The sequence below is a fragment of the Nymphalis io genome, chromosome 2, assembly GCF_905147045.1.
Source record: "Nymphalis io chromosome 2, ilAglIoxx1.1, whole genome shotgun sequence".
NCBI lineage: Eukaryota > Metazoa > Arthropoda > Insecta > Lepidoptera > Nymphalidae > Nymphalis > Nymphalis io.
The window spans coordinates 10608702-10624612 of record NC_065889.1 but is presented as its reverse complement, the minus strand read 5'-3'; the positions used below and the strand labels follow the sequence as shown (position 1 = coordinate 10624612).

At 32.0% G+C, this 15911-nt stretch overlaps 1 protein-coding gene across 1 annotated transcript; it reads right to left on the bottom strand.

Moving 5' to 3' along the window:
- Positions 1 to 3715: 3715 nt before the first annotated feature.
- Positions 3716 to 14298, bottom strand: LOC126773505 (protein takeout-like). Its single transcript, XM_050494457.1, has 6 exons — positions 14139 to 14298; positions 8365 to 8507; positions 6463 to 6557; positions 5485 to 5618; positions 5020 to 5169; positions 3716 to 4813 (listed from the first exon to the last, which is right to left on the bottom strand). The coding sequence occupies exons 1-6, from the start codon at positions 14209 to 14211 to the stop codon at positions 4659 to 4661; spliced, it is 750 nt and encodes a 249-aa protein (XP_050350414.1). The 5' UTR covers positions 14212 to 14298; the 3' UTR covers positions 3716 to 4658.
- Positions 14299 to 15911: the final 1613 nt, after the last annotated feature.

The window sequence follows — 15911 nt, the reverse complement described above, 5'->3', positions numbered from 1 at the left end:
CACGACAAGGACAACTGGTATCTTTAGATGCTAAAAAAGGGTACGGATTAGAACGTACGAGATAATAATAAATACAAAGTAAAGTATATATGTTTTAGAAATCCTTACCGGCGCGTTTTACAAACCCTAACAATTTCCAAGTCTTTCATATTACGGTATCGGTATAATTATTAAATTTTAATTTATATTATCTACTTATTACCCGGTCGCGAATTGTATTACTTTCTGACAAAACTACAATATAAATTGAGTACTTAGATAAAATAGGGTTTTTGTTACTTATAAATTTGACTGTAACAGCCTGTGAATGTCCCACTGCTGGGCTAAAGGCCTCCGCACCTCTTTTTGAGGAGAAGGTCTGGAGCTTATTCCACCACGCTGCTCCAATGCGGGTTGGTGGAATACACATGTGGCAGAATTTCAGTGAAATTAGACACATGCAGGTTTCCTCACGATGTTTTTTCTTCACCGTCAAGCACGAGATGAATTATAATCACAAATTAAGCACATGAATATTCAGTGGTGCTTGCCCGGGTTTGAACCCACGATCATCGGTTAAGATTCACGCGTTCTTACCATTAGGCCATCTCGGTTTTTTTTTTCATAAATTTGACATAAAAACATTTATTAATATTGATATCCATTTTGTTTTATTTGCACTACTGAGAGAGAGCGTCTATATCCGCTTGAAGGAGGGAGAAATCGGGTAATGATTTTATGGACCATAATAAAAAAAAACAATTCTAAAACTAAAATAAAAACAAACTATACATTACAAATTTATAATTAAAATTAAATAATCAACAATTATTATTAAAAAATAAAATTATATTTAAATGGATTCATTAATGTATATAAATGGTGAGAGGGCCTTGTACAATCCCGACTGAGTAGGGCTTCACTCGCCATATATAACAACAAAACTTAATATTGTTGTGTTACAGTTTGAAGGACGAGTGAGCACTACAACTACAGGCACAAGGGACATTACATCTTTGTTCCCAAGGTTAGTGGCGAATTAGTGAAGAAAGGAACGGGTAAAATTTCTTACGGTGTATTATAGCTTTCATAGACATTGCTATGGACAGTGGTCACCACTTACCATCAGGTGGCCCAATTGTCCGCTCGTCTATTTAATTTATAAAAAAAGAGATACGTTACCCGATAATTTTAAGCACAGTTAGTTTATAGTATAACTAGCCAGGTTAGAAATTCACGAAAAATTATGAACGACGCATATTATTTGTAATACAATGGGCCAATTTGAGTTAAATATAAGCACACTACAACCGAACATAGCTATCGATTCTTTTTGCATTTTATTTTTAATTAAATTTATTACAATCTGACGATCCTTACAATGATATATACAATAAAAATAGTAATCTATTTTTTCCTCACTTTAAGCCTAGCCCCACGATCTGCCTGTGTGTGATTGGCAACATTTCACCTTCTTCTTCTTCTTCGTCGTGACACTCTTGTCTGAGCGGTCGTGGTCGCCATGAAGTGCTATGAATTATTCGGCGCAGATGTTATTCGCCTCACGAGCCTTCGCCATATGTCCCTGTTAGTGGTAAGCCTCGTGCATTCATGCAAAGGACCGCCAACAGTTGTTTTTATTTGGTCGGTCCATCGCATGGGCGTCCTTCCACGTGGTCTGGTGCCATCCACCTTGCCTTGAATGACAAGGCGCTCTATGGAGTTATTTCCTTGCCGAAACATTTCACCTACTTTGAAAGAAATCGTATAGCCTTCGTGTTGTTGGATATATTTTTACACGAAGGCTAATTCGGGTAAAAATGTATACAACAATTCTCTAACATTTTCCAGAATTCATATATACTCACAAAATCGCAAATAACGCGTTACCGAAACCAGCTACCCAGTGGGTTAGAACACTGGAATCTAATCGAAAGTTACGGATTCATAACAAGGCAAGAGCCATCTATACCTATACCTTCGCCTCAAGAAGAGAGGCCTTTGTCCAGCTGTGTCCACTAACTGAATATTAGGTACTTTAATTTATTGGTGGTAGGGCTTTGTGCAAGCTCGTCTGGGTAGGTACCACCCACTCATCAGATATTCTACCGCAAAACAGCAATACTTGATATTGTTGTGTTCCGGTTTGAAGGGTGAGTGAGCCAGTGTAATTACAGGCACGAGGGACATAAAATCTTAGTTCCCAAGGTTGGTGGCGCATTGGCTGTAAGCGATGGTTGACATTTCTTACAATGCCAATGTCTAAGGACGTTTGGTGACCACTTACCATCAGGCGGCCCATATGCTCGTCCACCTTCCTAGACTATAAAAAAAAATTTAATATAATTATACTGCTTAGCAATAAATAAATAAATATAAATAAATATATCCTGGGACATAATTCAAACACGGCCATCTGATCCCAAACTTAGCAGAGCTTGTACGTACGTACGTAAGCAGAGTATGGAAACCAGACCACTGATATACAACATATACTACTTTTCTTTTGTAAATACATACTTATATAGATAATTACACCCAGACTCAAGACAATCAGATATGTTCATGCACAAATGTCCGTCCTGGGTGGGAATCGAACCCACAACCTTCGGCGTGAAAGGCTAGTATCTACCAACCACGCCAACCGGCCCGTCAAATAATATGATCAATGATATTTTTTTTCGTATATCAAGTGATATATGATGTTCCTTAAAATAGTTTAGTCAGCAAAACCTCTCTCATTTCCTAAGCAGGTATCGAGTGACATTAATTCCGTTTCCGACGGCGAGCGGCGCGGTGAGGCAACACGTGGTCAAGGCGATCCAGCAGCTTGTGGATTATTGGCAACAGCAGAAATAAGATCTTACACGCTATGGCTATTTACGTAATAGTGTCATCAAGCGATCACAATAACTTTACGAAAGGAAAATTCTATATACATTTTGATACTTTATGCCTTTAAATTCGTTATTTCGAAAATATACTTCTACATAACGCTGCAAAGGAAGGTCACGAACTCCTCACTTATAAATATTGTTAATTGTAACAGATGAGCTAGATGATTGAATCGAGATTGATAAGCAAGGTCAGTACGGAAGCGACAAATAATTCATCGTGTTAAAACTAAATTTCGATAGAGGTATTTTTAAACGACTTCAAAAAATAAGAAAATTCTATTTTTTCGTCTTTTGTTATATATTAGAAGCATTAATATGTTTATTTATAACCTATTATAATTTTTAACTACATCAAGTATTACATAAAATATTATTATGATGATGATATCGTGTTCTTTGTATGAAATATGACTGGATAAGGAATATTCATATATCGTTATCATTTCTCAACCGGCGTGTTATTACGAATCGTTCGTACACAACGGATAGGACCGTAGGATGCTTTGTAAACGAGGAACCGATTATCCGCAATTATGGTAGATTGGAAACCCTCCTTCGTCAAGGTTTGGAAAGTTGGAGTATTGAACTTTAGAGTTATTAGTACACGGGCACCCAGCTCACGCTTGTCGTTAGCCATTTATTGATTGCGTTTAAAATTGTTTCTATGTTAATACATATTAATAATCGACTACGCAATTTTTTTATTGAGTTAAAATATATTTGTAATAAAAAACAAAATACATTTATAAATATAAATTATATTCATTTATTTTTTAATCAATGATATACAATTATAATAATAATATGCTTAACTTTAATGTCTATAACAATATTTAATTATATAATAATTTTTATAAATACGTTTTCGTCTCACTAATTTTTTAATAAGCTTTATAATGATTAGATGTTCCGTTTATGTTAAAACTAATAACACTGAAGTAATGTGCAAGTGGACATTTAATTTACAAAATACAGTTTGGTCATAATTATTGTTAATATCTTTACGCAACATATTTAAAATACGCCTTATATTTCAAATAATTAAAAAATCGTGTTATTGAGAGCAAAAAAAATATTTTTGTTGAATTTACACGATAAATTTATTCCCAAACAATAAATTATATTTATTTTTGGATTCATATAATTAACATTGAAGTTATTTTATTGATAATTTTGAATATTCTTTCCTTTATTAAAAGTTATTTACAAAATAATATGAAATTGTCAACTTATTCAACCTCTAAGTCACTGTTTCTTATTTATCATATTACTATTCTGATTAAGAAAGCAAATGAACCAATAAACTTCACGATACATAATTTCTTAGCCTATAATTAAGGAATGAGGAAACAAAAAAAAAGTTTTTGTATGTAATATTCTTTGTATCTCGAAACAATATTAAGTTTCAATATTCAAATCTTCTATCTTGATCGCACTAATGTTATCGCACTGAATAAATGATTGTACTAAACTCTTAATATTTATCACATTCTAACCAACAAACAACTCAAGACGTATTATTTCCAAATTTTGTACACAAAACTAATATGATTAATCACATGTTGTCAAATAAAAATAATGAACTTGTAGCTTCCAAAGTGTATGTCACTGCCTTTAGTAAGATAAGTAAGATTGTACGTAATATCACATTATTAGAAAAAAAAACATTTAACAATTCTAACAAAAATATTGTCACATAAAATAAACACACCCGTCATGCAATTCTAAATAAAAGACAATGTCTCGTGGACGTTGAAATGTTAGATGGTCATTGGCAATGTTTTAAGACTCGGGTAATAATTCGTTTAGCGGAATATTCGCTACTATTTTGTTGGCTGCGTCAAGTAATATTTTAGCCACAGTCTTCTCGAGGTAAGGTTGTGTAGTCTTTAAGAATTCATCGCGATTTTGATTGATCGCTTCGTTTGTTGCGTCACCTGCAGGAAGAGACAATTTAGAATAAATCAAAAAATACTTTATTCAAGTAGAATTTCATATAAAGCTACTTACCGGTTCAGGATGTAGATTCTACCGAGAAGAACCACCAAGAACCTTAGTAGTTTAGTTATCCAACAAAACTTACACTATTGCCTTTTTTAAATATTTCTATGGTAGTTTATGTACATAAATATAGAGAACAAACCTAAAGCCTTATTCCCGTTGAAGAGTCCATCAAGTCGGATGCGGTAATCCTTAATGGTAAGATCAACATTGAGACTCGTGAACATCACATACTCCTTACCATCCCGCATGATTCTCTGAGACTTCAGCAGTATATCGGCGTCACATTTAACTGAAATAAAACAAAAATTATCGAAATTAATTATTGTACTCGAATCAAACTTTAATTATTTTTAGAATAAAATTTTAAAATCATTACAATGGAAGTCTGTTATTAGAAAAATCATTTACAGGAAGACAAGCACAACTAAGTGGTGTGATAAAGAACGAAACATAAACAATTATTCTAGAATAATAGTTCAGGTAGAGGTTCACTTTAATATAAATTCAGTGACGTAATTATTTAATAAAAAAATAAAATAATCATGTCAAAAGTAATTTATTTATTAAATATATATATTTATAATTATTATTTTATAAAACTCACCAGCATTAGCAACAAGATTTCCTTCACCACGTAGAGGCACTATCAAAATTTGCGTATCTAAATTATACCGTCCATCTAAGTGAAGTCGCGGGAAACGGACCCGACCGCGCAAAGTAAATGTATCGAGATCCACGCTGAAAGTAACAAAAAAAATCCCATATTAAATCTTTACCACATTTAAAAAAAACGTTCTTAAGTAACTAGGTCATTTATTGAGAAAATTGCCATCTGTTGTAAATAAATAGTACTACACCAAACTTTTTAAAATTACAAAGTAGTTCATAAGTTTTATGATAGATGGCGTAGCAGTGCCATCATCCAACAATCATAACAATACGGAATTGATACGTCTTAATTACATAGTAACAACACATTCTTTTCATTATAGTGTAAAATTTAGAACTAATTACACAACCCTGGCCTAATACAGATTGATAGATATATGTATATACATATGTGTATGTACGTCAAATAGATTGTTATCCAACACAATATGCCGCAAAATGCTTACTAGTACCAGTAATAACCTGTGAATGTCCCCCTGCTGGGCTAAGGCCTCCTCTCCCTTTTTGAGGAGGTGTGGAGCTTATTCCACCACGTGCTCCAATGCGGGTTGGTGGAATACACATGTGGCAGAATTTCCGTGAAATTAAACACATGCAGGTTTCCTCACGATTTTCTTCACCGTAAAGCAAAAGAAAATTCAGTGGTGCTTGCCCGGGTTTGAACCCACGATTATCGGTTAAGATTCATGCGTTCTTACCACTGGGCCATCTTGGCTTTTTTTACAATATGCTTGCTTAAAATATTTTACTTGACCATTAAATACAATAGTAATTATACAACAAGCAACAGAGCTTGTATGGATTTGAACCTCCATTCTTCGCTTAAGGTGGTACACATTTTTCGACGATTACTCCATTTCGTCTGTATTTTATTATAGAAATTTTATTATAAATATACAATATGAATACTTACGAAATAGATTTTATCGTAAAGTTACCAGCTCCTGACACTTTAACGTCTTTCCCTGAAGCTTTGAGAGGTACAAGGTCACCACTCACTGCAATGATCTATAATATATAAATAAGTATAAGTAAATATAATCGAATTATATTTCTATAATTATATTAGTCTAGTGGCTTGATATAAGACCGCTGACACGGAGGTCCTGGGATCAATTCCCAGGTCGAGCCAATAAAAAGTTATTTTTATCAGAAAATTCTCAGTAGCAGCCCGGAGTCTGGAAGTTGGAAGTGTGAAGTGTACACACTTGTACACGTGTACACTGCCGCGGAGAGCACGTAAAGCCGTTGGTCCTGCGCCTGAACTCTTTCCGGTCGTGTCGGATTGACGTCCCATCGGATTATGAGTTAGGAAATAGAGAGTACACCAGTGTCTGCGCACACACTTGTGCACTATAATATCTCCTGCGCAGTTGGCTAATCTCTTTTGAGATTGGCCGCTGTGGCCGAAATCGGTTTGGAGAACATTATTATTATAAGTAATTAAACAGTAATGTATATTCTTTCAAATAACAGTATTTAACTAAACACCAGCTGAACTACGTTTATAAGTAAGTTCATAAACTAATTTCAATCGAAATCACTTCAGAGATCATTTTCGATTAACATTTACTGCACTTGTATAACTTTTTCACTTTAAATAAATCGTCGGCCAAGTCCTTTTCATTAACGATCAATGACAATGTTACAAAAACAAAACAATTTTTATAGGGTATCTTTTTATCATTGTTTGAGGGGTTTTTTGCAACATATCCACAATGAGTTCATACTTGTATGTCAAGGAGCGCAAAAGTTGCAAGTTCAAGGAATATTTGTGAAACTCGTTTTCAATTGCAACACAATAAGCAACAACTATGTAAGGTACATACTATGTTCTTTAATTTAATCGACATTATAACACTTATAAATATATATTTAAAAAACATGAATCAAATAATAATACTTATAAGTAATAATCATAATAATATTAATAATAATATTCATTACAAATACATTAACCAATTAAATGTATATTATGTATAAGTATATTATATTTTATTATTCGGAGCTTAAATTAATCGAATTCAACATGATATAATTAATTTTCGCCCTCATGTTTCGGTGGATGTTAGGTAGTAAGTTCACGGAAACGTCCTTTTATCGGTCTATTCATTCGTTCGTTATTAATTCAAATTTATTGTAACGTACATATGTACTATAAACGATATATAGGCACTGCCTTTAAAGTATGTCTTTGTCGCTATGAAAAACATGCTATTTTCCTCCTCGACAGTGTTTATATATTTGTTCTATTCTCTATACAAGAGTGAATTTAGGTATAGCATATATTATTCTAAGAGACGTAATAGCTTGAAATACTAACTGTCTTATACGGGCTACTCTTATGCACTAACAACAAACGAGTTTTTTCGGTAACAGTTCGTGTTTTATTAGCTACAATCTGCTAAAGACATATCTCATCTTCACACACTAGTCTAGGAAGATTTGCATGTATTGGTAATTATACTAAGCAGGTATATACATTCTCACGATGTTTTCCTTTACCATTCACGAACAAGTTAAAAAATAAAAGATTTAGTAACATGAGCTCGGTTTTAAAGTTTTCCATTGTTTAAAACAATTAATCAAAATATACAATCCTTACTTATAATATGATTATTTGAGTTTCTTTTATCGTTTTTATTATGTTTACCATTTTATCTCAAGCTGAAATGTCATGAAACGTTGCATCGTTTCGTGATATTTTGTAACTTTACCAGGATAGAGGTTACAGTTAGAATTAGTCAGTTAACTATTTAAATAGGGTATCGAGACCCCGGTGTAAAGCCTAGTGTATGTTTTATATAAACAATACCTCTGGAATATAGAATGGTTCAAGACTGGGCACGTTGAGTTCAGGTATACCAGCTATGAGGTTGGGTCGGAGCTTCTCTATCGAGGACTTGACGCATTCGTTTATTGTGCTTTGTTCTCGTTTGCAGATTTTGATATATTCCGCTGAAATAAAAAATAAATGATAAATGAAATGACATTACCAGATAGAATGTTTTATGCTAGCTGAGCATTCATTCAGTTTCTAGATTTGTTTAGCTTTAATAGGATTATAAAAAAAACATTTTTGGTATATATTTTTTTATTTAAGATTTGTAGACAAAAAATTATGTCAGTTCCATACATCGCCAATTCACCACCAACTTTGGTTAGTTACTCTATCTCTGACACCCTTCAAGAAACACATTGTTGTGTTTTTTGAACAAACAAAATCTTGCTGTTTGGCTGTACAATATCTGACGAGTGAGTATCCACCCAGAGGCTAGCTCAAGGCCAAGTAAATAATATAAATACCGGAGATATTATCTTTAAAAACATAACATTAAATTAACCCAAGGAAAATCGTGAGCCCCCAAAAAGTGTGATGGTGAATAACAAGCCATTTTCATTAAAAAAAAACTTCGCATTATTTTTGTAACAAAACATATGAGACATAATCGAGTTTTTAAATTTGATCTAATTGAAGTCATTCATGCATTTTATTCTTAGTGCATGTTATACGCCAAAGTTAAAGAAAAAGCGAGTGATTTGTTAAACATTGCTGTCTTCTTCTTTCGAATGTCTAATCAACAATGACAGAAAGAGATAAATCTGTGTTTAACTAATGACTGATTCGCGTCACTAACCAACGTTTATAAGAAAGACAGATACAGTTTATGACAACACCACGAATGTGTAATGTTATATTTAATTTGATTGATTAATAATTCCTGAAGGTATCGAATCAAATGCTTAAATATTTGCAAAGAGGAAGTTTATATCTTTAAAACCGATATAACTTGAAACTGAATCGTTCAAATAATATATACACAAATGTCTTAACTACAGTTTTATTTGCAGATACAAAGCAGTTGAAAGTTAATTAAATATATTAACAATAAATCACACTCGTTACAATGATTATAGGCAGAGCGATGCGACCTCCACGACAAATAATAGTGAAATGTATATAAACAATTGCTATGCATTTAGCATTACAAACTTACACGTGTCTTATACAACATCATTAAATCTAGATCTTAATCAACGTTAATAATAAAAAAATGAACACACTGTACTAGTTACCCATCCTGAGTAAAACAAGGGTAAATAGCAGAAAAACCCAATATCTGGGGCTTAAGCCCGGGACCTCGGGATCTGCAGCCTTATATCTAACCACAAGACCAACGAGGCAGTCAGATAAATAATCATCCATTATATATCAATATAATCAATAATAAAGAGATGGGGGAACTGATGAGCCACATAATGGTTAAGTAAGTGGTCGATCAGAACCATTAATGCGCTATGCTCTATGAGGTGATGAAGATCGATATATAAATACTGGCAGTATTTATATCCATAAAGTTTTTATTATAAAAGTAACTTAAAATAATTATGGTAAGTATTCATTTAAATGTATAATTATTTGTTACCTACCCATTGTTATAAAATAAACATCAATTTAAGCAAGCTAAAAATGCTAACACATACACAAATTTCACCTAAGAACTGAGCTTATTAGCGTAAATACTGTTAAATATACTACCTGTAGCATATTTGTTTATTTATTGCTACATAACAAATAAAAAAAAACAACTCTTATGCGTCAATTGTGGTTAAATTAGTTATACATAAATACACTTAAACTTGTACGTCAACTATATGAAATTAAAGATTTTATAGAAATACTATAAAATCCAGCGATGCGCGCTTAGGTCTGAATCCAGAACCTTCGATTAGGATTCACGTGTCATTGTGTATCTCGGCTCTAAAATAACAATTCTCAAAGAATATTTCGTCTTTCCAACTCAAAATGAGGTATGAGAATTATTAAAGCATATTATGTATTATTATTATATATGTAATATTATAAAAAAGTGTAGTTCTTAAGTAGGCTGTCAACCCTGCACTCGTTAATCAATAATTATAGTAATAAAACCTCAATAAATTTAATTATTGCTATATAAACCTGAAAATCTTTTGACCTTTTAATAATAAATCAAATCAGCGGTATAGTTCTATTTTTGTGTCGTCATATTATTTTTATACCAGAAAATAAAAATATCGTTTTTCCGGCTATAGATCACTGCGTGGTTCACCAGAAGTAATAATAATAATATCCTGGGACATTATTAACACACGGCCATCTGATCCCAAACTAAGCAGAGCTTGTATTATGGAAAAAGACAACTGATATACTATGTATACTACGCTTTTATAAATACATACTTATATAGATAATTACACCCAGACTCAGGACAAAAAGACATGTTCATGCACACAAATGTCTTTCCTGGGTGGGAATCGAACCCACAACCTTCGGCGTGAAAGGCAATCTACCAACCACGCCAACCGGCCCGTCAAGTGAATATATACATACGGCCCGCTAGTGAATCTATATAAGGAAATATATAACAAACAAACCAAATAAGCCGAATGTAGCTGGCTTTCCGATAATTTCTATGATTGCTATATAATGAACAACATTTAACTTTTATTTATTTAGTATATATTATTGTATTTTATTTTTAACGGTTATTCTAAGCACATATAATTTTTATCGAGCGATTAAAATTATTAGGATTATCTCAAATATCAATATAATAAAAAAACTAATAAAGTCTAATACATGAAATAATTAAATAATACCCGGAAGTAACAGGTGTTTTTAATTGAATTACCATAAACAATAATAAATTTTACATTTTAAACGTTTTATGATAAATGTTACAAAATCTACTGTTAAATTCAATAAATATTATATACATGTGCGATATTGTTTCGCTGGTTTTAATTGAAAACCAAAATGACTGAATAATTAACCACAAAATATAAAGCGCCAATGCCGCGAGTTGGACATCCGGTCATATCAAATATTTGCGTAGGTCATGGTTCGATCACAATACATATCCTTTATTTCCGTATATAATATTACAGTTAGTGCGAAATTCGGACTAAGGGTAAAATCAAATAGAATAATAATTGTATTTGCAAGGAAGCAAAGACGAAATAACAAAATCTTGAATCTGATCAAGAGAAGAAATTCTATATAACATTTTTTTTAATATATTTTTGTATGAATGTATAAACAAATTGGCCAGCCGACGGTAAGTCTACCTCCGCCTTTAGGTATATGCGATGCATAAATACTTTCTTACACTGTCAAGCGCTCCCCTGCGTATCCCGTGGATACTGGATCCTAGATGTTATATATTTACGTATTATTGTTTTATTAAATTTGTTTTAATTATATTTATACACTTATTATTCATAAAAATAAGATTACATGAATGAGTAACAGGAAAACCGGTATGAAATAAATATCAAAATGAGAAATATTGTTTTATTACAGTGGATGCAAAACACTTCATTCAAATGGGATCTGTTTGTTTTTATTATGTTACTTGTGCCTGCATCGTTCAAAAATTACTATTTCGATTAGTTATTAAAAAAAAAATGTTTCTCAAGTCCTGAGTTTGTATATAAGATACTAAAATGAAAAAGTACCAAACACAAAGGAAAAAAATAAAAAACTTTCTCGTAAAAATATCGACGCAAACAAATACAGACACTTCCTATTAAATTTTTTTTATCATTTGACTAAAAAATGCAATAATAAGCAATTAAGAATTCCAATTACTTAAAGCAATGAAAGCAAATAATGTTTTAACAATAAACATCAGGTTTACACATAAATATTATACATTTTTAAATCGACTAGTTTGTAACAAAAGTATAAATAAGTATAACATCCGGAAGGGAAAGGGAAATTAATATCGTGTTATTTTATTAATAATAGGTTTATAATTTTATCATAAAAGGAGGTCATTAATATGCAATTTTATTTAACCGAACCGGTTACTTCAACCGATAAATATATTGACTATATCTGTATAAAAAACGAAACAGCCTGTAAACGTCCCACTCCCACTGCTGGAATAAATCACTTTACTGAGTGGAAGGTTTGTTTATACATTACAAACATACTAGAAGATTTCTATTAGTATTACGCCCCCCGAGTGATTTTAATTAGACAACTGTGCAGGAGAGATTATACTGCACAGATGTTTGAACCCAATACTAGTGTAGGTACTCTTTATTCTCGTAATCCGACGGGACCGTAATCTGACTAGTTGAAGTTCAGGTGCAGAACCAACGGGCTTACGTGAGTGTAAACGGTCCCAACTTCCAAACTCAGTTTGTCTTATCTGGTGTTTGACCCCTGGACCTCGGGGTCTGCAACCTCATCAGCTAACTACTAGACCACTAAGGCAGTCCTAACAAAATCATACACATTACCCCATTGAAGGAATCGTAAGAAATCGAATGTATAATTTCTAAGTAAATCGCCCTCAAAAATAACTTAGAACTTTTCTTTTACCGAATTCTGTTAAAACGCCGTTGATCCATCGAAAAGGCTAACACATTTTCTATAAAAATGATTGCTGATCATTGAAAAAAGCTAATGTTGCCTGTTGACATTCGTTGGAAAAAATTAATGTGTCAATTCAAATCTGTGAATAAACCATTCAGCGAACAAATAGATCATATATACATCCATACATAACTATATACTTTTCGTGTTAAAAGCAATAAATAAGCAAGTATAAAAGTTTTATATTAAATAAAGACTGACTTTATAAGATGACGATTCAAAATTGCTTTTAAAATTACGTATTGATTTTGAGTATAAGAGTAGTAAAGTAAAATAATAGCATGTAAATGACCCACTGCTGGGCTGAGGCCTCCTCTTCTTTTAAGAAAGAGGTTTAGAGCATATTCCAAACTGCACCAATACGGTTGATTGTTGCACCACACGTTGGTTTCCAAATGATGTTTTCCTTCACGAATTGAAATTTTAACACGAATTACGCACATAAAAGTTCGTTGCTTTCCCGGTTTGAACACGCAATCTTCGATTAAGGTTCGCGTGTTTTAGCCACTGGGTCATCTCGGCTCACTACATTTTGAATATACATTATTCAAATCAGTATATATATTACAAAAATTGTAATTATTTTTTAATAATCATATAATGTGACTGAAATGTCTTATTTTACTGTGCCGGATATAAAATAAATTTATTTACCTTTATAGAGATGTACATATGTATGTCGTACACGTTATATACGTTCGACTACGTGGTGAAAATATAAACAATACGATTGCACTTGATGATTTAACGATGAATCCGAACTATTGTCTCAGTTCTGCTATTGTAACTGATTTTATCCGTTTAAAATAAAACGAATCATATTGAATCATTTAAATAAATAAAGTCATACTAAAGGTTAAGAGCTTAAGAGCTTGGTCATGCTAGTAGACAAACATATAATTGCAATTATTACAAATATTTATCAATATGCGAATTGGAAACTAAGTTACTACGACCTTATGGTCTAGAATTTAAGTTTAATACCACGTATTATAAGGCTTTTGGTTACACACCGTTATTTACTATTTAAAGAATATTAACGAACTATATTGAAATACTTTCTATAATGAAAACGTATTCTTAAAACAAAAATAACCCGGAAGCGTTTAAGTACAATGAATAAATGTTAATTTAATATTGTATATTTTCAAAAAACTTACGTATTTGAGCGAAGAGTGCTCCGTGAATCGCGCAGAACACGACCAGAGCGAACAGCGTGAAACAATAAACCATTTTGTCGTGTTAAAAAATCGTCAGTTGATTTTCCGACTGTGACTGTATGACAACTAAGCATCATTCTGCAAGATCAATAGTTTTATATAGCTGGCCACAAGAAGTGCCTGATTACATATGATCAAGGTGAGATGGAAGCGAACGCAAGAAATTTTATAAAGACTTTAAAGTGGACGTTTATTTGTCGTGCGGATTTATGGTCTGTAAAATCAGTATATTTGCTTAATATGTATTATCTATAAACAATGTTGTGACAATTAAAAAGTTTAATTATTATTTTATTATATTTTACTTTTAAATTTAATAAAGCAAGTCATATTAAACTAAATCTAAAATTAATTTCATGAAAGAAAATACTCAAAATAGAAGAAGACAAGTGAAAAAAGATATCATGTAACACTAAAAGGTTTTTAAGTAATTTGCAGTTTTATACTTTTTGATTTGGTTGCTTATTCGTGTACATAAGCCATTCATACATTACGTTTATAAAAGTTTTAAAACATGAGAATTGAAGGTACTACCTTGTGACTTAAAATATTCATTGATATAACAAATTAAAAAAGTTTAAATATGCGACATAATACTGAAGGTATGTCCGCTTATGTCTTCAAATAATTATTTGACGGTAACCTTTATGTTCATTATAAAATGCATTATAGTAATAAAATGTCTGAGTATATATTATATACAGTACAGTACAGTATCAGCCTGTTAATGTCCCACCGCTGTGCTAAGGGCTCCTCTTCCTTTTGAGGAGAAGGTTTGGAGCTTATTTCACCACGCTGCTCTAATGCGGGTTGGTAGAATACACATGTAGCATAATTTCAATGAAATTCAATGAAATGCACACAGGTTTCCTCATGATGTTTCCCTTCTCCGTCAAGCACGAGATGAATTATAAACACAAATTAAGCACATGAAAATTCAGTGGTGCTTGCCCGGGTTTGAACCCACGATCATTGGTTAAGATTCACACGTTCTAACCACTAGGCCATCTCGGTTATATATTATATCATAAAGGAATCTCGAAATTTGTAAACATATATATAATATATATAATTATTTTATTAATTAGATATCGATTTTTCGCGAACATATCGTCATTAAATATCGATTTTTGAAATAACGTTGTTAACTATAAGCTTCTACAAACAACGATTACAAACGTCGTTGTATTAACGTCATAATCGTAATATCTGAATCAATTAATAGATAACATTGAATCTAGTTTTTTTTTCTTATATTTATCAAGTAATATTTTATTAATATTTTGGTTTTACAAAAAGTTCATATGGTTGAATGCGCTAATATCAGGAACTACAAGATCGATTGAAATATAGACGTTAAAAAATATACATGACTTCCATCTAGGAATTTTAGGAACAGATTTATATAATAACTGTAATAGTCAACTTATTTGGCAAAGTCTACGGATATTTAGTTAATTATATGCACTTAGGTATACAGCTACCTTCTCACCGTATATAGAACAAGCATCTGGAATCATAATTTGAAATAGCAAGTAAAAGCGCAGAAGCATTGTTCTTCCATATCCATAGTAAGTAATAAAAAACAAAAAGAACCGGATGCTTAACTTATCTTTTGTAAATGTGTTAATATAATGAATGAATTAATTCATTATATATGATTTTTTTATTATTGGTTTATACTATAGCTAAGAGGACGAGCATATGGACCAA